The sequence below is a fragment of the Theropithecus gelada genome, chromosome 4 (genome assembly GCF_003255815.1).
Source record: "Theropithecus gelada isolate Dixy chromosome 4, Tgel_1.0, whole genome shotgun sequence".
NCBI classification, from domain to species: Eukaryota; Metazoa; Chordata; class Mammalia; order Primates; family Cercopithecidae; genus Theropithecus; species Theropithecus gelada.
Window position 1 is genome coordinate 116,613,025 of NC_037671.1, and position 21,646 is coordinate 116,634,670.

Sequence of the window (21,646 nt, forward strand, 5' to 3'; positions counted from 1 at the left end):
TCCCGACTCACCGCCTGGGGTACAACGGGGGCTGCAGCTCCTACATGAATGGCGTCATAAGGGGCTTCTTCAGCATATCCCATCCTTCCATCCCCCACTGAAAGAAAAACAGCTATGCTTTAAAAACCTGTTCAGATCAAACTTAATGTGAAGAATTCTAGTACAGGAGGTTTACAATGGAGAAAGGATAGATTTTCCAATAAATAATCCTGGGACAACTGGATACTCACTTTTTTGCTGTTTTTAACTCATTTTATTTTATTTTTTGTTTGGTCAGAAACATTAAAACAATGGAATTTGATTTTGATGAAAAACTGGAGTTTACAATCATTTAGTAAACGAAAAGCACTTCATTTTCCTATCTCGCAACTCTTTTTCATGAACTCCTAACCTCAGGTGATGCACCCAACTCAGCCTCCCAAAGTGCTAGATTTACAGGCATGAACCTGTATCCCACAACTCTTAAGAACAAAAGCATTAGTAAATAAATATCTGTGAACAGATTAAGGATAAGGCAGACTGGATAATAAACCACCTCTGTCGTTCACACTCCCTGCACGTGACTCACTCTAAAGGGTGAAACGCTCTGGAGATAACGGAACTCATAAGTTCTGTTTTAAATCTCATCCTAATCATTCAAATAAACCCAAGATAAATAATTTTTACTCCTTATGGGCAGCAAACTACATGAATTTTACTGGAGGAATACTTTGGCAGAAGCACCTATTTAAGTTAACTTAATATATAGTACCTTAATAGTACTACATTCAAAAGCGATACAAGATAGTCCCATGCTTCTCTCAATTCAGGAACAGTTACGCCATCAGGACAACAGGTAATTCCTATTTTATAGTAATCCAGAATAGATTGAAACACAGTGGAACCAATTCCCTCTGCTACTTCATACTCTCCTTTCTCATTGGGTTGTGTAAAGTTATGTTCTTGGCCAGATCCAAACAAACATCCTGCCCAACACTGTATTTGGTTCTGCAGGAGAAACATATGGGTCTACAACAAATCTAGTGTTACTCACTATTGGTGCTATTCGTTCAGATGTTCTTATATTCCGAGCTCCTTCTTTTGCATTCTCAAATACAAACACCATCTCCCCAGATATCTTAACAGCTATTATCTAAACTTGACTGACTACTGTTTCTAATGCTGTTCCTAGCACTGCTAATGGAACCATGTGGGGAGGCTTTTGGAGAACAAGGACTGCTTGGACAAGAGGAACTGTGCTCAGGTAATCCGCCCGCCTCGGCCTCCCAAAGTGCTGGGATTACAGGCATGAGCCACCACGTCCAGCCGGAGAAGTAACATTTCTAATACAAGAAGTGAATTGAGACGCTGTTCTTTCATGAGATGAATCCCATGATCTGTCACTTGACCTCCGTCTATCTCTTGATCTCTCATGTCTCTCACTGGCAACATGAGACTCATTTTGGTGTAGTTTACTCCTGTATTCCCCTTTCAGTGTCCACAGAGGATCAGGGCAAAGGCCAAGGCTAGCAACACCTCCACTTCCTCCTCAGCCACATCCCTCTAGAAGTGGCTGTGGAGGCAGCCACTCAGGCGGCTGTGGCTACTAGAGCTGCCCGGGCCTTTATGTTATTTATTTTTTATTTTTTATTTTTTTTGAGACGGAGTCTCGCTCTGTCGCCAGGCTGGAGTTCAGTGGTGTGATCTCAGCTCACTGCAACCTCTGCCTCTCGGGTTCAAGCAATTCTCCTGCCTCAGTCTCCTGAGTAGCTGGGACTACAGGCATGTGTCACCACACCCACCTAATTTTTGTATTTCTGGTAGAGACGGAGTTTCACCATGTTGGTCAGGCTGGTCTCAAACTCCTGACCTCCTGATCTGCCCACCTCAGCCTCCCAAAGTGCTGGGATTACAGGTGTGAGCCACAGCTCCTGGTCAGTATTTTATTTTTTAAATAGAACTGAGTGTGTCTGGGGAAGACAACTGGATATTCCTATACAAAAACATGTAACTGCACCTTTACCTCATACATACACAAAAACCAACATCAGGAAGATCAAAGACCTAAACATGAAAAGCTAAAAATGATAAAGGTTCTAAGAAATAATAAGAGACATATCTTCATGGCCTCAGAGTATCCTTAAAAAGGACACAGAGGCCAGGCGCGGTGGCTCAAGCCTGTAATCCCAGCACTTTGGGAGGCCGAGATGGGTGGATCACGAGGTCAGGAGATCGAGACCATCCTGGCTAACACGGTGAAACCCCATCTCTACTAAAAATACAAAAAACTAGCTGGGCGAGGTGGCAGGCGCCTGTAGTCCCAGCTACTCGGGAGGCTGAGGCAGGAGAATGGCGTGAACCCAGGAGGCGGAGCTTGCAGTGAGCTGAGATCCGGCCACCGTACTCCAGCCTGGGCGGCAGAGCAAGACTCCGTCTCAAAAAAAAAAAAAAAAAAAAAAAAAGGACACAGAAAGCACTGAAAAAAATTGGAAAGTCTGAGTACATTAAAATTAAGAATTTCTATTATCAAAAGGGTACCAGTAAGATGAAAAGGCACACCCCAGATGGGAGAAGAAATGTATTTATATATATCTAAAGGGCTAGAAGCCCTATAAGTCAAAAATACAAGCAATCCAGTATCTGAACAGGCACTTCACAAAAGACAAAATCCAAATGGCCAAACACATTACAAAAAATTCAATCTCATAGGTTAATAGGAAAATACAAAATTAAAATTACAAAGAGATGACTGCAAAATACTCACTAGGTGAGCAAAAAGAATCGTTTTTATTTTTTAGTACTTAAAAGTGATTGTAAAAAAAATACAATAATTATATCTGAGTATTATTTAGCTTGCATTGGATCGTCTGAAAATAAAAATCCTCTGAAGAAATTTTTAAAGTTTTCTGATACTCACCAACAAGCTGTACTCTCCCTGAAGACAGAAGTGTTGGATCGTCCTTCCTGACATTATTTACTGAGTCATCTACTAGCTCTTTAATGTGATCAATTCCTATGACTTTTCCAGTACATCCAACCTTGAAAAGAGAAAACAATTCAGTAGTTCATTGGGCTAAATTTGTTTTTCTAAAGTATTATTGAAGTTTTTCCTTATCTAAAGTCATATTCTGCAAAGAGAAAACAAAAATAGCTTAAGCCTTCTATAGATTGCTAAACACTCAGTTTATCATACATTACTTACCATATATACACCTTTCTCAACCATCACTCCCATTGAATAAAACTTATAATACTAAGAAAAATTACTTTCTTAGATTAAATCCAGAACTTTGAAGAAAATTACCAATATTTAATAGTAGTACAATAATTTTTTATTTAAATGCCATCTAAAGTATAACTTTAAATATTAAAATGTTACATAATAAATTTGACAGGGAGGAATTTTTTTTTTCTTTTTTTGAGACAGAGTCTCGCTCTGTCACCCAGGCTGGAGTGCAGTGGTGCAATCTCAGCTCACTGCAACCTCTGCCTCCCGGGTTCAAGCGATTCTCCTGCCTCAGCCTCCTGAGTAGCTGGGATTACAGGTGCGCACCACCATGCCTAGCTAATTTTTTTTGTATTTTTAGTAGAGACAGGGTTTCACCATGTTGGTCAGCCTGGTCTCAAATTCCTGACCTCGTGATCTGCCTGCCTTGGCCTCCCAAAGTGCTGGGATTACAGGAGTGAGCCACCACATACTCTGCCTCCCGCCTGATGGGAAGAAATTTCTACACTTGATTCTACAGCTGTTAGTAGAAAACCAGAAAATATATACAGTGGCTCACATCTATATTCCCAGCACTTTGGGAGGCAGAGGCAGGTAGACTACTTGAGCCCAGGAGTTCGAGACCAGCCTGGGCAACATGGCAAAACCCCGTCTCTACAAAAGAATACAAAAACTAGCCAGGTGTGGTGTCATGTGCCTGTGGTCCCACCTACTCAGGAGGCTGACATGGTGCAAGGATCACTTGAACCTGGGAGGCAGAGGCTGCAGTGAGCTGAGATCGTGCCACTGCACTCCAATCTAGATGACAGAGTGAGACCATCTCAGAAAACAAAAAATAAAAACAACAACAAAAATCCCTTCTTTGCATATTTATTTGTAAATTAAAATATTAAGTATATTTGTTTTGAAAAAATATAAAAATTTTTAAAAGTAACCCTTATAAAGGCTTTGAAGTCAGACTATCTGGGTTCTTGTCTAAGTGTCATCACTTGCATACATACATACCTTGGCAAGTTAACCATTCCTTCTCCTTTTTTTTTTTTCTTTGCGATAAAGTCTCACTTTATTGGCCAGGCTGGAGTACAGTGGCACGATCTCAGCTCACTGCAAGCTCTGTCTCCCGGGCTCAAGCAATTCTGCCTTAGCCTCCCAAATAGCTGGGATTACAGGCATGTGCCACCACACCTGGCTAATTTTTGTATTTTTAGTGGAGAGGGGGTTTCACCATGTTGGCCAGGCTGGTCTCGAACTCTGGACCTCAGGTGATCCACCTGCCTTGGCCTCCCAAAGTGCTGGGATTACAGGTGTGAGCCACCACACCCGGCCAATCATTCCTTCTATGAATCAGGTTCCTCAGTACAAAATGGGGAAGAAAAAGGCATATACCCCATCATAAAAATGGGGTAGCACTTAGAACACAGGCACTAGTGTTTAAAACACAAAACACTTTCACACATGGTAAATGTGTGAAAAACATTAATGCCATTTTATGAAAAATGAATACATCCTCTAAAACTATAAACATGTCAAGTATAGAGAATGAGTCATTTATTAAATGGTATTTCTAATCTTAAAAAAAAAATCACTGATACCCATGAATAAGGACTTAACCTCTACAAAATGAGCAAAACATCTGAGAAAATATGAGTCCCTATTATGTGCCAGGCATTGTTTTAGATGTTTAGGATACCATCAATGAAAACAAAAGCAGAGAAAATGCCCAACTCCCTGGAGCTTACATTCTAGGAGGTCTGCTGACTATACATTTATAGCAAGTTACATGGATTCTAGTCCAAGGTGGATCCACAACTCCCAATTTAACTAGATCAGAATCTTCCAATCTGGCCTCCAGGCACGATATTTCTCAAATCACTCTGATTTGATGATCTAAGCAAAGATCAACCTTTACTCCAACATACATCAGTGGGTCCCCAGTTAATACTCTGGATAGCCATTGACCAGATAAGGTTCTGATGAGAAAAGGCAGAAGTATAACAACAAGGCATTATTTTTCTAAGAGCACTTTTTCTAATGCAAAAGTTCTACCTTCATCCTGGTAAACCTGTAGGAATGTTTAGAAACCAGGCTCATTCTCGGCAGGGACAGTGAAGAGGGTGCTGGGAGATGAGTCCCCTGGGAGAGGGGGCCCGGCTATGATGCTAAATATCTCAGGCTCCTGAGTGGCTGGATTTCCCTGGGACTCTCAGACATGTCGCAGGGCCCAGTGGGAAAACTGAGGCCCAAACAAGGAAGTCGAATTCTGAGTTATCGGGGCTAAGCCTGACCCCCTCTCCATGCTAACCCCACCCCCTACACTGTACCTCAGTAGGTTTTTGTTGTTGTTGTCCAGGCTGGAGTGTAGTGGCACAATCAAGGCTTACTGCACCTCCACCTCCTGGGTTGAAGGGATTCTCCTGCCTCATCCTCCTGAGTAAATGGGATTGCAGGTGCTCCACCATGCCTGGCTAATTTTTGTATTTTTAGTAGAGATGGGGTTTCACCACGTTGGCCAGGCTGGTCTCGAACTCCTGGCCTCATGTGATCCACCTGCCTAGGCCTCCCAAAGTGCTGGGATTATAGGTGTGAGCCACCGTGTCTGGCCTCTCAGTAGGTTTTCAGGAGTCCCCAGCCCTCCTTCTCAAACCGTTCTGGGCCTGACCATCTATACTGCCCTGTCTCCCCCGGCCACATGCCCCACCAAGTACTACACAGATTCCCCTACCCAGGGTCCCTGCACCATGAGATAAGGTGAAATACCAACTGTGGACCAAACGCAATAAAACCTCTGTTTTTAAGAAGAAAAAAGAAAAGAAAAGAAAACCAGGCTCATTCTATTCTTTTCCGCCAAATGAGAACTTGGAAGAAGGTAGTTTGGGAGCTAATGGCCACCATCTTGTGATTACAAGGGTAGAGCTTACCAGATAATGGCACCAACATGTGGAGGAAAGTAAAGCCAAACCAAGAAACTGAGAGAACCCTATTGTCAATAATAACATCTGCTCTTCTAAATCCAGCCACAAAAAAGATTGTATATACCCCCAGACTTTTCTGTTATATAAACTAAATAAACTCCCTTTTAGCTCTGCCAGTTTGGGTTGCATGTTCTGTCACTTGCAACAACAACAAAATCCTAAGTGATGCTCATTCCAACCACTATCCTAATAGAATAAACAAACAAACAAACGTGAAAACCACTAGTGAAAAAAAAATACAGCCAAATCATATCATATTCTTCCGTTGGGGCCAGAATGAGAAATAAAACTCTTACCATACGTGCAAAACATGCAGTAAGGATTCCACTTCCAGATCCTACATCAAGAGCTTTAGCTCCTTCATGCAACTGATCAAATAGAAGCTCTAGTGCATATGCATGCTGCCAAAAGAAAACAAAATATTCATTAAGACTAAAGTACACATATCATGGCATATAAAGAAAGTTGCCAACTTTCTACAAATTTTCCTACTACTGTCATCTACCAAGATAACCAAAACATATATCCTTATATCTGCCCAGGTATTACTTAAGAAAACTGTTTGATTAGAATTCTTACATTCAGATCACGTGTTTCAGTAATTTTAGACCTCCAGTGTGTGAATTTTTAACTTTTAATTAATTCAGTAAAAAGATTAAAAGATTTATAAGTGAAAAGTCTCCACCGTACTCCCATTTCCAACCATCCAGGTTTCACTGTGTAAAGGTAACCAATATTACTAGTTTCTTGTGACTCCTTCCAAAAAGGAAGGAATTCATTCTTTGCATATATAAGCAAATACAAAAATACAAAGGTTAATTTTGTATTTTTAGTAGAGACGGGGTTTCTCCATGTTGGTCAGGCTGGTCTTGAACTCTCGACCTCAGGTGATCTGCCCACCTCGGCCTCCCAAAGTGCTGGGGTGACAGGCATGAGCCACCACACCCAGCCAGTATTCTCATTACTAAAAATAATCAGATCAGGCTGGGCATGGTGGCCCAGGCCTGTCATCCCAGCACTTTGGGAGGCTGAGGTGGGTGGATCACGAAGTTGGGAGTTTAAAACCAGTCTGGCCAAGATGGTGAAACCCCAACTCTACTAAAAATACAAGACAATTAGCTGGGCACGGTGGCAGGTGCCTGTAATCCCAGCTCCTCAGAAGGCTGAGGCAGAGAATTGCTCGAATCTGGGAGGTGGAAATTGCAGTAATCCGAGATCGCGCCACTCTACTCCAGCCTGGGAAACAGAGCGAGACTCCATCTCAAAAAAAAAAAAAAAAAAAAAAAAAAATCAGATCCAATAGCAGTAAACACATTTACTACCAGATCTTGGTTGATAAAAATACACATCCATTAATCTATAGTGATAAATTAATACATCATTCTATACATACATAAATGAAAAACAGGGGAAACTTCCCAACAAATATATATACACATAATAAATACATGTAGAAAAAATGATGAAAATCATCCTTTGGGCAGCCATCTCAATAATAACTGATTGATTCAGGTAAAAATCATAAATGGAAGCTAAAACTAGTGTACTAACATTTGAAAAACAGGATTATTTACACAATCTCAAAGGGTTTGCCTCAGATGAATATTAATCAAAAAAGGAAAAAACAGTAATTTTACAACGGAGTTCAGAAAAAAGGTTTCCTGTGGAAAAACTTGGTCAACACTACCTTAATCAGATGATCAAAGTTAACATCACAATTATGGAACACACTGACATCAAATGCCTCTGCTAAGATACTTCATTTCTGGGATATGCCAGGCAAAAATACATAACCCATATTGAATTATGAGGAAATATCAAACAAACCCAAATTGAGGGACATTATATAAAATAAGTGGCCCATATTCATAAAAATTTTCAAGGTTTTCGAGGCTGTAAAAGAATAAGGAACCATTTCTCAGTCATTCTTTAAAGAAAACTAAAAAGACATGACAATCAAAACTCACACTCTACCATTTTCTTTTCCTATAAGGAACATTATCAGAACAATTGATGAAATCTGAATAAGGTCTGTAAATTGGCTAATAGTGTTATATCAATGCTGACTTCCAGATCTCAAAAATTGTACTATGGGTATGTAAGAGAATGTCCTTATTTTTAAAGGTAAAAAGAGCATTGGCCAGGGGCGGTGGCTCACGCCTGTAATCCCAGCACTTTGGGAGGCCGAGGAGGGCGGGTCACGAGGTCAGGAGATCGAGACCATCCTGGTTAACAGAGTAAAACCCCATCTCTACTAAAAATACAAAAAATTAGCCAGGCGTGGTGGCGGGTGCCTGTAGTCCCAGCTACTTGGGAGGGAGGCAGGAGAACGGTGTGAACCCGGGAGGCGGAGCTTATAGTAAGCTGAGAACGTGCCACTGCACTGAGACTCCATCTCAAAAAAAAAAAAGGTAAAGAACATTATGCCTGTAATTTACTCTAAAAGAGCTTGGGAAAAAGGAAATATAATACACATACACACACACACACACACACACACAGGAGGGAGGGGATAAAAGGGAAAGACAATAAATGATAAAGCAAATGGTGAGATTTGCTTTATCAATGTAACACTGTGTGGACAAAGGTATACAGGAACTGTACTATTTGTATATTTCTGTAAGTCAGAAATTATGTCAAAGATTTAAAAACATTTGGGCCAGGTGCAGTGGCTCACACCTGTAATCCCAGCACTTTGAGAGGCCGAGGCAGGAAGATCACCTGAGGTCAGGAGTTCAGGACCAGCCTGCCCAACATGATAAAACCCCGTCTCAGCTAAAAATACAAAAAATTAGCCGGGCATGATGGCGGGCACCTGTAATCCCAGCTACTTGGGAAGCTGAGGCAGGAAAATCGCTTGAACCGGGGAGGTTGATGTTGCAGTGAGCCAAGATCGTACCACTGCACTCCAGCCTGGGTGACAGCGAGATTCCGTCTCAAAAAAAAAAAATTAAAAACATTTTATCAACAAAAATAGCCAATCCCAAAGAGAAGGAACAAAAATGCCCTATTCCACAAAACGAATCTAGGTGATAAAAGCCAAAATACTGGTTACCTTGGGGCTGGGGGATAATTAAGGGAGGGCACAAGAGAACCTTCTAAGATGCTGAAAATGTCCTGGGTAGTGGTTATACACGCATACTGTGTTAAAATTCACCAACCTGTACACTTGAGATGTGTGAACTATACTCTGTGTGTAACAATTTAAAAAAAAAATTGACAACTACTTATTCTAATCACTAAAAGTGGATGACCAGACGTTACGGACCTCCTGATGTGACGCAACAGGAAGGACCATTAGGAAGTGTTCCTGAAAAAAAAAAAACGTTTCAAGAATAAGTCAGGCCAGGCGCGGTGGCTCAAGCCTGTAATCCCAGCACTTTGGGAGGCCGAGACAGGTGGATCACGAGGTCAGGAGATCGAGACCATCCTGGCTAATACAGTGAAACCCCGTCTCTACTAAAAAATACAAAAAACTAGCCGGGTGTGGTGGCGGGCCTGTTGTCCCAGCTACTCGGGAGGCTGAGGCAGGAGAATGGCGTAAACCTGGGAGGCGGAGCTTGCAGTGAGCTGAGATCCGGCCACTGCACTTCCAGCCTGGGCGACAGAGCGAGACTCCGTCTCCAAAAAAAAAAAAAAAGAAGTCAACCACCACCAGGAAACAATTAACCAAATTCAGAATATGGGAAATTCTATATAACAAATATAGAATTGACAAAAATAGTTTTGTCAATAAACAAATAGCATTTAAAAAAAGAAAGGGGTCTTTCTTTAAAAATTAAAAGAGACTTTAAAAAACTGAAACAAGACCAAAAAGATGCAACATATAGACTCTGTGTGGATACTGATTTAAGCAAATTAACTATGAAAATTCTTAAGCACCTGGCAAAGTTTGAACATGGACTAGACGTAAGATATTAAGGAACATTGTTAGGTATGATAATGGCATTATAGTTTATTTTTAAAGTCATTGAGATTTATAATAAAGTATCCAGGGATAAAATAATATTCTGTATGTTTGGGATTTGCTTTAAAATACTTCAGCAAAAGAGAGAGTTACACCGAGAGCAGTGGTTCACAGCCTGTAATCCCAGTCTTTCGGAGGCCGAGGTGGGCAGATCACTTGAGTTCAGGAGTTCAAGACCAGCCTGGGCAACACAGCGATACCCCATCTCTACAAAAATACAAAAATGAGGTGGATGTGGTGGTGCACACCTGTAGTCCCAGCTACTTGAGAGGCCAAGATGAGAGGAGGGTTTGAACCCAGCAGGTGAAGGCTGCAGTGAGCTGAGATTGTGCTACTGCATCTAGCCTGGGCCACAGAGCATGACTCTGCCTCAAAAAAAAAAAAAAAAAAAAAAAAGAGAGAGAGAGAGTTAGATAAAACAAGATTAGCAAATTGTTGGTCATTATTCGAGCTGGGTGATTTATAGGTTCATTACACTATTTTATTTGTATACATTGTACTGGAATTCTTCCATAATTTTCCATAATAAAAAGTTGTGTATTTATTTAAAGCTAAGGTTTCCAAGCACTTGGGAGCTTAAAGAATTTTTAAAAAGTTAAAGCTATCTTTTCCCCCAACTAATATATAGAGAGAAGGCCTTTTTTTTTTTTTTTTGAGACGGAGTCTCGCTCTTTCGCCCAGGCTGGAGTGCAGTGGTGCGATCTCGGCTCACTGAAAGCTCCGCCTCCCAGGTTCACGCCATTCTCCTGCCTCAGCCTCCTGAGTAGCTGGGACTACAGGCGCCCGCCACCGCGCCCGGCTAATTTTTTGTATTTTTAGTAGAGACGGGGTTTCACCGTGGTCTCGATCTCCTGACCTTGTGATCCGTCCGCCTCGGCCTCCCAAAGTGCTAGGATTACAGGCCTGAGCCACCGCACCCGGCTGAGAGAAGGCCTTTAATAGATACAGCCTCACATAATCCAAGACATTTCAAACTTTCAAACCAGAAAGTCCTTAATGTTCCACAGAACCCTTTTAGGGGTAACACACAAATATGTGTTAAATGGCTGTTTTTTTCCCCAATATATTCAAGGTTCATGCAATTACATTTGCCAGTCTAGAATGTTCCCCCAATTATCTTCCTCCACCTATCACTTTGCTCTGTTCTTCAGACACTGACTCATTTAAGGAGTTCTGGCAAGGCATGGTGACTTATACCTATAATCCGAGTGCTTTGAAGGGCCAAAGTGGAAGGATAACTTGAGGCCAGGAGTTTGAAATCAGCCTGGACAACATAGTTGAGACCGTATGTCTATAAAAAAGTTAAAAATTATCTGCGTGTGGGTCATGGCACATGCCTATAGTCCTAGCTCCTTGGGAGGCACAGGTGGGAAGATCACTGGAGCTGAAGAGTTTGAGGTTATAGTGAGTTATGATCTTTTGCACTCTAGCCTGGGCAACAGAGCAAGACCCTGCCTCAGGGGGGGGAAAAAAAAAAAAAAGAAAAAAAAAGAGTCCTGTCCAGTTGTCCCCACACATAATGCACCACATTCTAGATGTGTCTACTTCCTCAGGGTTAGATTCAGATCAAAGACTTCTAGCAAGAACACACACAGGTCTTGCTATGCAACTTCCCCAGAGCATCACATTAGGAAGTATATAATATTGGACCACCTCACCACTGGACATGTCAACCTCAACCACTCAGTAAATGTGGTCACCAATAGATCACTCTACTTTCAAGGCATATTTTTCTCTTTATAATTGATAATATGTGGGCCAGGTGTGGTGGCTTACGCCTCTAATCCCAGCACTTTGGGAGGCTGAGGTGGGTGGATCATGAGGTCAGGAGTTCGAGACCAGTCTGGCTAACATGGTGAAACCCCGTCTCTACTAAAAATACAGAAATGATCCACGCATGGTGGTGCATGCCTGTAATCCCAGCTATTTGGGAGGCTAAGGCAGAAGAATTGCTTGAACCCAGAAGCCGGAGGTTGCACCCAGAAGGCAGAGGTTGCAGTGAGCCAAGATCTTGCCACTGCATCCAGCCTGGGTAACGGAGCAAGACTCTGACTTGAAAAATAATAATAATATGTAGAGTACTAATTTGAGACTACATGAGTATTTTTGTTCTCCAACCATCTTCCTCCTAATAGTTTTAGATTCATTAATAATCTTTGCCTAATTCATTACATTGATGATTACAAAATAGTGATCTTTATTTTTATTTTTGTAGAGTCAGGGTCTTGCTTTGTTGCCCAGGGTGGTTTTGAACTCCTGGGCTCAAGGGATCTGCCTGCTGGGCCTCCTGAAGTGCTGAGATTACAGGCATGAGCCACTGCATCCAGCCAAAATACTGATTTTTAAAATTTCATTATTCCTTCTACATTTATTAATTAACATTCTTCTGTTTTTCTGAAAAAAAACAAAACAAAACAAAACACATTTTCACTTTTTTCCCTGTCTTGCTCTTTTTGGTTTTTTTCTTTGTTTTTTTTTTTTGAGACGGAGTCTTGCTCTGTCGCCCAGGCTGGAGTGCAGTGGCCGGATCTCAGCTCACTGCAAGCTCCGCCTCCCGGGTTCACGCCATTCTCCTGCCTCAGCCTCCCGAGTAGCTGGGACTACAGGCGCCCGCCACCACGCCCGGCTAGTTTTTTTTGTAGTTTTTAGTAGAGACGGGGTTTCACCGTATTAACCAGGATGGTCTCGATCTCCTGACCTCGTGATCCGCCCGTCTCGGCCTCCCAAAGTGCTGGGATTACAGGCTTGAGCCACCGCGCCCGGCCTTTTTGGTTTTTTTCTAAGTCTCCACAGACTCATAAATTTTTCTTTTTCAATTCACTGTGCTATAATCTGTTACCATCATTATTCTTGTTGATTCTCAAATCCTCTCCAATTTGGCCTTTGGGAGCCTCTTCAAATCTGCTCCTATGTCCTTCCCACATTACCTCCTCAGCCTTTGAGTACTTCCTCACTTGACAGATGTCAGTCACTACTCCAAGGGGTACTCAACTCTTTTAGTAAACAGTGGTATTTAGGATCCCAAACCTGGATGCCAGGTGTACTCACTGCTACCAGGATACCATTTTAACAGGTTGCTTTTAATCTCTTCACCACTGCACCCATCACATTTTTCTTTATAGGTTTGGAAAATATTCCAGGATTATAGTTACTTCCAAGCTTGTGATTTTAAGGTTCACTAGATATAGACGTCATTTCTCTTTGCATCCTCACTTTCTGCTTCTCTTACAATACTGCTAAGATTTATGCAATAAATGATTCAAGATCACAACTGCTTGTTCATATAATACAATTAAAAATATTTTACCCTACTCACATCTTGCACTGTATGCTTACTGTCTATATGTGCCTACATATAAACATTCATATAGATGTTCCATGTAACTATATATATACATAGATATATAAGTTTTCCTTATTAAGAGTCATAGATTACTCAGAAAATATAAGTCATTAAAAATGCATCCATTTTGGGAGAAAATTCTGACATAAGCTATGACATATGCTAAGTGAAAAAAGCCAGTCACAAAAAGACAAACACTTTATGATTCCATTTATATGACGTACCTAGAGGAGCCAAATTCATAGAAACAGAAAATAGAATGGTGGTTGCCAGGGGCCGAGGTAAAGAAAGAATGGGAAAACTGGGAAATTGTTATTGAATGAGTATAGAGTGTTAGTTTTGCAAGATTAAAAGTGTTCTGAAGATTGATTGCATAACAATGTAAATGTACTTAACACTACTAAATGGTACACTTAAAATGGTTAAGATGGTAAATTTTATGTTATGTGTATTTTACAATTAAAATTTTCAATGCATTTATATAAAATACAGTTTTGACAATAAAAAGACAAATAACCCAATTAAGAAATGGTCAAGACGCCAGGTGTGGTGGCTTATGCTTGTAATCCCAGCACTTTGGGAGGCACAGGCAGGAGGATTGCTTGAGCTCAGGAGTTTGAGACCAGCCTGGGCGACATAGCAAGACCCTGTCTTTAAAAAAAATTTTTTTGGCCGGGCGCGGTGGCTCAAGCCTGTAATCCCAGCACTTTGGGAGGCCGAGACGGGCGGATCATGAGGTCAGGAGATCGAGACCATCCTGGCTAATACGGTGAAACCCCGTCTCTACTAAAAAATACAAAAAACTAGCCGGGCGAAGTGGCGGGTGCCTGTAGTCCCAGCTACTCGGGAGGCTGAGGCAGGAGAATGGCGTGAACCCGAGAGGAGGAGCTTGCAGTGAGCTGAGATCTGGCCACTGCACTCCAGCCTGGGTGACAGAGCAAGACTCCGTCTCAAAAAAAAAAAAAAAAAAAATTTTTGGCTGGGTGTGGTGGCTCACGCCTGTAATCCCAACACTTTGGGAGGCTGAGGCAGGCGGATCACGAGGTCAGGAGTTCAAGACCAGCCTGGCCAACATGGTGAAACCCTGTCTCTACTAAAAATAGAAAAATTAGCTGGGTGTGGTTGCATGCCTGTAACCCTAGCTACTCAGGAGGCTGAGGCAGGAGAACTGCTTGAACCTGGGAGGCGGAGGTTGCAGTGAGCTGAGATGGCACTACTGCACTCCAGCCTGGGTGACAGAGTGAGACTCTGTCTCAGGAAAAAAAAAAAGTTTTAATTATTAAAAATAAACAAACAAACAAGAAAGGGGTAAGAGACTGAATAAATGTTTCTCCAAAGAAGATACAGAAATGGCCAATATGCACATGAAAAGATGCTCAACATCATTCATCATTAGGGAAATGCAAATCAAAACCACAATGAGATACCACTTCATAGTCACTAGGATGGATAAAATTTTTTTAAAAAAAGAAAATAACAAATGTTAACAAGGAAGCAGAGAAACTGGAACCCTCATACATTGCCAGTGGGACTGTAAAATGGTGCAGCTACTTTGAAAAATGGTTTGGCCATTCTTCAAAATGTTACTCATAGAGTTTTCATATATGATCTGGTAATTCCAACCCTAGGTAAATACTCAAGAGAAAGGAAAACACACAAAAATTTGTACACAAATGTTCACGGCAGCATTATTTAGAATAGCCAAACACTGGAAACAATCCAAATGTCCATCAGCAGTTAATAGATAAATGTTGTATAGCCACACAAAGGGATATTAGTCAGTCATAAAAAGGAGAGAAGTACTGATTCACACTAAAACAGGGATAAATCTTGAAAACATTATGCTAAATCTAAAAAGTCAGTCATAAAAGGCAACATATTGTATGATTCTATTTATATGAAATGTCCAGAATAGGCAAATCTATAGAAACAAATAATAGATTAGTAGTTGCCAGGATCTGAGCAGAGCAGGGGTTGGGATCTGACCGCTAATGGGTATAAGGAAGGTTTCTTTCTGCAGTGATGAAAACCTTCTCATATTAGATAGTGGTGATGTTTGTGTAACTCTGAATAAACTAAAAACCACAGAATTCTACACTTTAAAGGGATGAATTCTGTAGTATAAGAATTATATCTTTTTTTTTTTTTTTTCCTGAGACAGGGTCTTGATCTGTCACCTAGGCAGGAGTATAGTGGTGTGATCATGAGTCACTGCAGCCTCCATCTCCCAGGCTCAAGCAATTCTTCCACCTCAGTCTGCAGAATAGCTGGGACCACAGGCATGTACTATCACGCCCAGCTAAATGTTTTTTATTTTTTGTAGAGATGGGATCTCACCATGTTGCCCAGGCTGGTCCCAAACTGCCGGGCTCAAGAGATCCTCCGGCCTCGGCCTCCCAAAGTGCTGGGATTATCGGCTCAAGGCACTGTGCCTAGCCAAGAATTATACCTTAATAAAGCTGTTTTGTATTGTTGTTTTAAAATGCATCCTTTGCCTTCAAGTAATTGCTATGCTTTGTTCAGCAATAAACTGGACACCCAGACCAAACTTCAGGGGAAAGAAAAAAATCACTAAGTATTTCCCTTAATACCTGAAAGCACACCACTCCAGTGAATTTCCCAACCATGCTAGATACTGGTTCTCCAAAATAACTTTTAGCATTCATGCTTCTTTTTTTTTTTTTTGAGTCAGAGTTTTGCTCTTTTGCCCAGGCTGGAGTAAAGTGGCGTGATTTTGGCTCACTGCAACCTGCACCCCCAAGCCAGGTCCAAGTGATTCTCCTGTCTCAGCCTCCTGAGTACCTGGGATTATAGGTGCCTGCCACCACACCTGGCTAATTTTTGTATTTTTAGTAGAGACGGGATATTGCCATGTTGGCCAGGCCGGTCTCGAACTCCTGACCTCAGATGACCCACCTGCCTCGGCCTCCCAAAGTATTAGGGTTACAGGCGTGAGCCACTGCACCCGGTCACATTCATGCTTCTGTATAAATCTTTCATTTAGGTAGCGTTGTGGGACAAATCAGAGATGGGAGAGACTGAGCTCAGTTCAGGAGAGTGTTTAATTATTTAAAGGTGATCACCGGCTCAGTTGGACTAGGGTCCAGAAAGTCTGATCCCTGAACAAGGGGATCAATCACCTTTCAAGCAGTTTGTGGCGGGAGTTTCGTGCTGCAGGAAGCATACTTGCAGAAGCAAGAACAAAGGCAGTCAATTAGTCTTTTACATTTGCTACACCCTGTCTTACATCCTTGGGAATACATGCTTTTGTAGCAATTGCTTATCAACTTTGTGACTTTACAGCCCAGCTAGGGAGGGAAGCAAGAAATCACTGTGCCTCAAGGAATGTAAAACGATGGAACACAGATAAGCCTCTCTGGGCACAGAGAAGGGATAAGCAGTTAATATTCTCTCTTAACCTGGCCTCCTGCCAGAGCGGGGGTGCTATATTACATTCTACCTTCAAGAAAAAGAATACATTTTTCAACCATTATACTTACAAAATTCATTAATTCCCCCTTCAGTAGTAGTTCAAACTGTTTGCAGATTATCTTAAGACTGTAACTTTTCTTTTTAATCACTTACTGAATAGGTAATATACAAAAAAGCCATTCCTAATCTGTGGTTTAAAGAAAAAAGAAAGCCAGGACCAGTGGCTCACACCTGTAATCCTAACACTTTGGGAGGCTGAGGTGGGAGGATCACTTGAGCTCTAGGGTTCAGAACTAGCTTGCGCAACACATTGAGACCTCATCTCTAAAGAAAATGTTTTTAAAAAGTTAGGGGTGGTGGTATGTGCCTATAGTCCCAGCTACTCAGGAGGCTAAGATGGGAGGATCTTTTAAGCCCAGCAGGTCTAGGCTGCAGTGAGCCATTATCATGCCTCTGTACTCCAGCCTGGGCAACACAGCAAGACCCTGTCTCAAAAAAAACCAAAAACTAAAAACTTAAGGGCTAGGTGCAGCGGCTCAGGCCTGTAATCCCAGCACTTTGGGAGGCCAAGGAGGATGGATCACTTGAGGTCAGGAGTTTGAGGCCAGCCTGGCCAACATGGTGAAATCCCGTCTCTACTAAAAATACAAAAATTAGCCAGGCGTGGTGGCAGGTGCCTATAAATCCAGCTACTCAGGAAGCTGAGGCAGGAGAATCACTTGAACCTGGGAGGCAAAGGTTTCACTAAGCTGAGATTGTGCCACTGCACTCCAGCCTGGGCGACAGAGGGAGACTCCATCTCAATAATAATAATAATAATAAATTAAAATGTTAAAAAAATTAAGAAAAAGGAATAAAGAAATTGATAACAGGTCAGGCACAGTGGCTCGAGTTTGTAATCCCAGCACTTTGGAAGGCTGAGGCAGGCAGATCACCTGAGGCCAGCAGTTCAAGACCAGCCTGGCCAATGTGACAAAACCCTGTCTCTACTAAAAATACAAAAATTAGCCAGGCGTGGTGGTGTACATCTGTAATCCCAGCTATTTGAGAGGCTAAGGCAGGAGAATTGTTTGAACCCGGGTGGCAGAGGTTGCAGTAAGCCAAGATCACCCCACTGCACTCCAGCCTGGACAAGAGAGTGAGACAGTGTCTCAAAAAAAAAAAAAAAAAAAAGGAAGAAGAAAGAAAAGAAAAGAAAAGAAAAGAGAAAGAAAGAAAGAGAAAGAAAGAAAGAAAAAGAAATTGATAACAGATCAAGGACATACAGTGAAAATCAGATCTCACTTCCACTCGTATGTCCCAAATAAGCTAATTCCCTATCTTAGAATAAATCATTTTTAGTTTTCATTCCCAAAGAAAAACATATATGTACAAGTATGTGTGCATATGTGATTTTCACACATTAAAGAACATTCTAAATACCCTTTGGGACTCAACTTTTATACTCATTCTTATTTTTCCCACCCAAAAAACTACCTGTAAGTATTATACTGTATTTCTTGAAGACTTTGTCATATTTGTACTTGCAGAGCTCCTTCATTTAACCGTCTCACAATACTCCACAACATGGAGGTTAAGATGGTCCCTGACTTAACAGTGGTTCAACGTATGATTTCTCGACTTTACAATGATGTAAAAATGATACACATTCTGTACAAATTGTACTTCGAGTACCCATACATCCATTCTATTTTTCACTTTCAGCAAAATATTCAATAAATTACACGTGATAGTCACCATTTTATTATAAAATAGACTTCGTGTTAGTTGATTTTGCCCAACTATAGTCTAATGTAAGTGTTCTGAGCACATTTAAGGTAAGCAAGGCTAAGCTATGAAGTTTGGTAGGCTAAGAATATTAAATGCATTTTAGAGTTACAGTATTTTCAACTTATGATGGATTTATAGGGACATAACTCCATGTAAGTCAAGGAGCATCTGTACTATAATTTATTAACCATCCACCATTTGTGGACATTGCTATTTTTTATAATTATAATAAATAAGACGTCAATAAATAACTTAAGTCATTCTGCACTCATGTAACTATATTATGGGACAAATATCTTGAAATAAAACTGGGAAATCTAAGTTATATTTATTTCACATTTTGATAGATACTGCCAAATTGTCTTCCAAAAACATTCAATTTACTCTCCCACACAAAAAAGTATGTGACTGCCAGTTTTCCATTTCCGATACAGAGTATCAAAGTTTTTAATCTCTAACAATCTGATAGTTGAAAACTGGTACCTCATTATAATGCTAATTTGCAATTTACTAAGTATAAGTGACGATGAGGCTGGGCATGGTGGCTCATGCCTGTAATCCAGCATTTTAGAAGGCCAAAGCAAGAGGATCACTAGAGCCCAGGAGTTCAAGACCAACCTGGGGTGAGGTCCTGTCTCTACAAAAATAATTTTTAATGGCCAGGCACAGTGGCTCACGCCTGTAATCCCAGCACTTTGGGAGGCCAAGGCGGATGGATCACTTGAGGTCAGGAGTTTGAGACAAGCCTGGCCAACATGGCGAAACCCCATCTCCACTAAAAATACAAAAATTAGCCAGGCATGGTAGCACATGCCTATAATCCCAGCTACGAGTGAGGCACGAGAATTGCTTGAACCCAGGGGGCGGAGGTTGCAGTGAGCTGAGATCACGCCACTGCACTCCAGCCTGGGCCACAGAGCAAGACTCCATCTCAAAAAAAAAAAAAAAAAAAATTTAATACGTGAAGATGGCATCTTTTGTTTAAATGTCACTGTCATTTGTATTTCTGCTCAATGAACTATCTGAGCCTTTTTTTTTTTTTTTTTTTTTAAAAAAAGTTTCACTTTTGCTCCCCAGGCTGGAGGGTAATGGCACGATTTCAGCTCAACACAACCTCCGCCTCCCGGGTTCAAGCGATTCTCCTGCCTCAGCCTCCCAAGTAGCTGGGATTACAAGCATGTGCCACCACGCCCAGCTAATTTTGTATTTTTAGTAGAGACAGGGTTTCTCCATGTTGGTGAGGCTGATCTCGAACTCCCGACCTCAGGTGATCCGCCCACCTCGGCCTCCCAAAGTGCTGGGATTACAGATGTGAGCCACCATACCCGGCCACGATGAACTATCAATCCTGTCCTTTACACATTTTATTTTGGGCTTACTGGTCTTTTACTTATTAACAGGATACACACAAACACAAATATATGCATACATGTCTACATATTGAAATTTTCCCTTGCTGTCAAATGTATTACAGTATTTCCCTCAATCATTAATTATTATTATTGAGATGAGGGTCTCTCTCTTGTCAACCAGGCTGGAGTGCAGTAGCACAATCATGGCTCACTGCAGCCTCAAATTCCTGGACTCAGACAATCCTTCTGCCTTGGCCTCCCTTGTAGCTAGGACTACAGGAACGCTAATTTTTAAAATTTTTTTGTAGAGACAGAATCTTGCTTTGTTGCCCAGGCTGGTCTCAAACTCCTGGCTTCAAGCGATATTCCTGCCTCAGCCTCCCAAAGTGTTGAGATTACATACGTGTGAGCCACCACACACAGCCAATTTTTCCTCTTTAATTTTTGCTTATAACATTTTTTTCTCTGCAAAAATCCTAGATATGTAAGTTTCAAAATGTATCACTTTTTTTAATGGCTTCTGTGTTTTCTATCATGTTTCAAAAAGACATTTCTATTCAATGTTTATGTCTGCTTTTTTCTTCTAGTATAATTATCAGTTCACTATAAATACAAATAGAATTTATTTCAGTATTAAGTTTAAATAAGAGCTTCTCCAACCCCAAATACTTGCAGAGAATCAGAAAAGTTACTGTTCTGGCCAGGCGCAGTGGCTCACGCCTATAGTCCCAGCACTTTGGGAGGCAAAGGCGAGTGGATCACCAGAGGTCAGGAGTTCAAAACCAGCCGGGCCAACATGGTGAAACCCCATCTCTCCTAAAAATACAAAAAATTAGCTGAGTGTGGTGGCAGGCACCTGTAATCCTAGCTACTTGGGAGCCTGAGGCAGGAGAATCACTTGAATCCAGGAGGCGGAGGTTGCAGCAAGCCAAGATCACGCCACTGCACACGAGCCTGGGCGACTATGTGAGACTCCAGCTCAAAAAAAAAAAAAGAAAAAGAAAAAGAAAAGAACAGCTATTGTTCTTTCCTACAAAATAAAACAAGAGCACTCATTCAAATACTGACATTTAAACCCCCCAAAAGGTTGGGCACAGTGGCTCATGCCTGTAATCCTAGCACTTTGGGAGGTTGAGGTGGGAGGACTGCTTGAGCCCAGGAGTCAAGGCTGCAGTGAGCTGTGATGATCAGACCACTGCATTCCAGCCTGGGAAACAAAGTAAGAACTGGTCTCAAAAAAATAAAATAAAATCCAAGAAAATTCCCAACAAATTAAAACTGCTAGATCACTCAAACTAAGTCCTTCTCAAAGAGCTATGCAGCTTAATGGCTCTTATACTTAAACATTCCCTAATGAATTTTCCATATAAAATGTGAAATATTCAACTTGAGATTTCTATAAAATGTCCATTATACTATTTTAAAATATTATCTCCTTTAATTAACTCTCTACTAACCAACCTTTTATGTTCAATTTTTACATGTCACAGATACTGACAACCACCAAAAACTTTAATATGCCAGTTTCTACCTTAAAAAGCTCCTTCTACAGACCCTCTATTAAGAATAAGACATTCAAAAAAGAAAATGATGTTCATTACCAGT

At 41.2% G+C, this 21,646-nt stretch overlaps 1 protein-coding gene across 6 annotated transcripts in view; it reads right to left on the reverse strand.

Annotated features, from left to right (window-relative positions):
- Window positions 1-21,646, reverse strand: part of PCMT1 (protein-L-isoaspartate (D-aspartate) O-methyltransferase) — a 60,560-nt gene that overhangs the window by 16,251 nt on the left and 22,663 nt on the right. For 4 of the 6 annotated variants that reach the window (XM_025381383.1, XM_025381379.1, XM_025381378.1 and 1 more), the window contains 3 exons: window positions 6,474-6,578; window positions 2,897-3,017; window positions 12-97 (listed from right to left, as the gene is read on the reverse strand). In XM_025381383.1, the coding sequence (XP_025237168.1) occupies window positions 12-97; window positions 2,897-3,017; window positions 6,474-6,578 (312 nt within the window). The remainder of the gene's footprint in view (window positions 1-11; window positions 98-2,896; window positions 3,018-6,473; window positions 6,579-21,646) is intronic. The other 2 variants (XM_025381381.1, XM_025381382.1) reach the window with 1 other exon arrangement.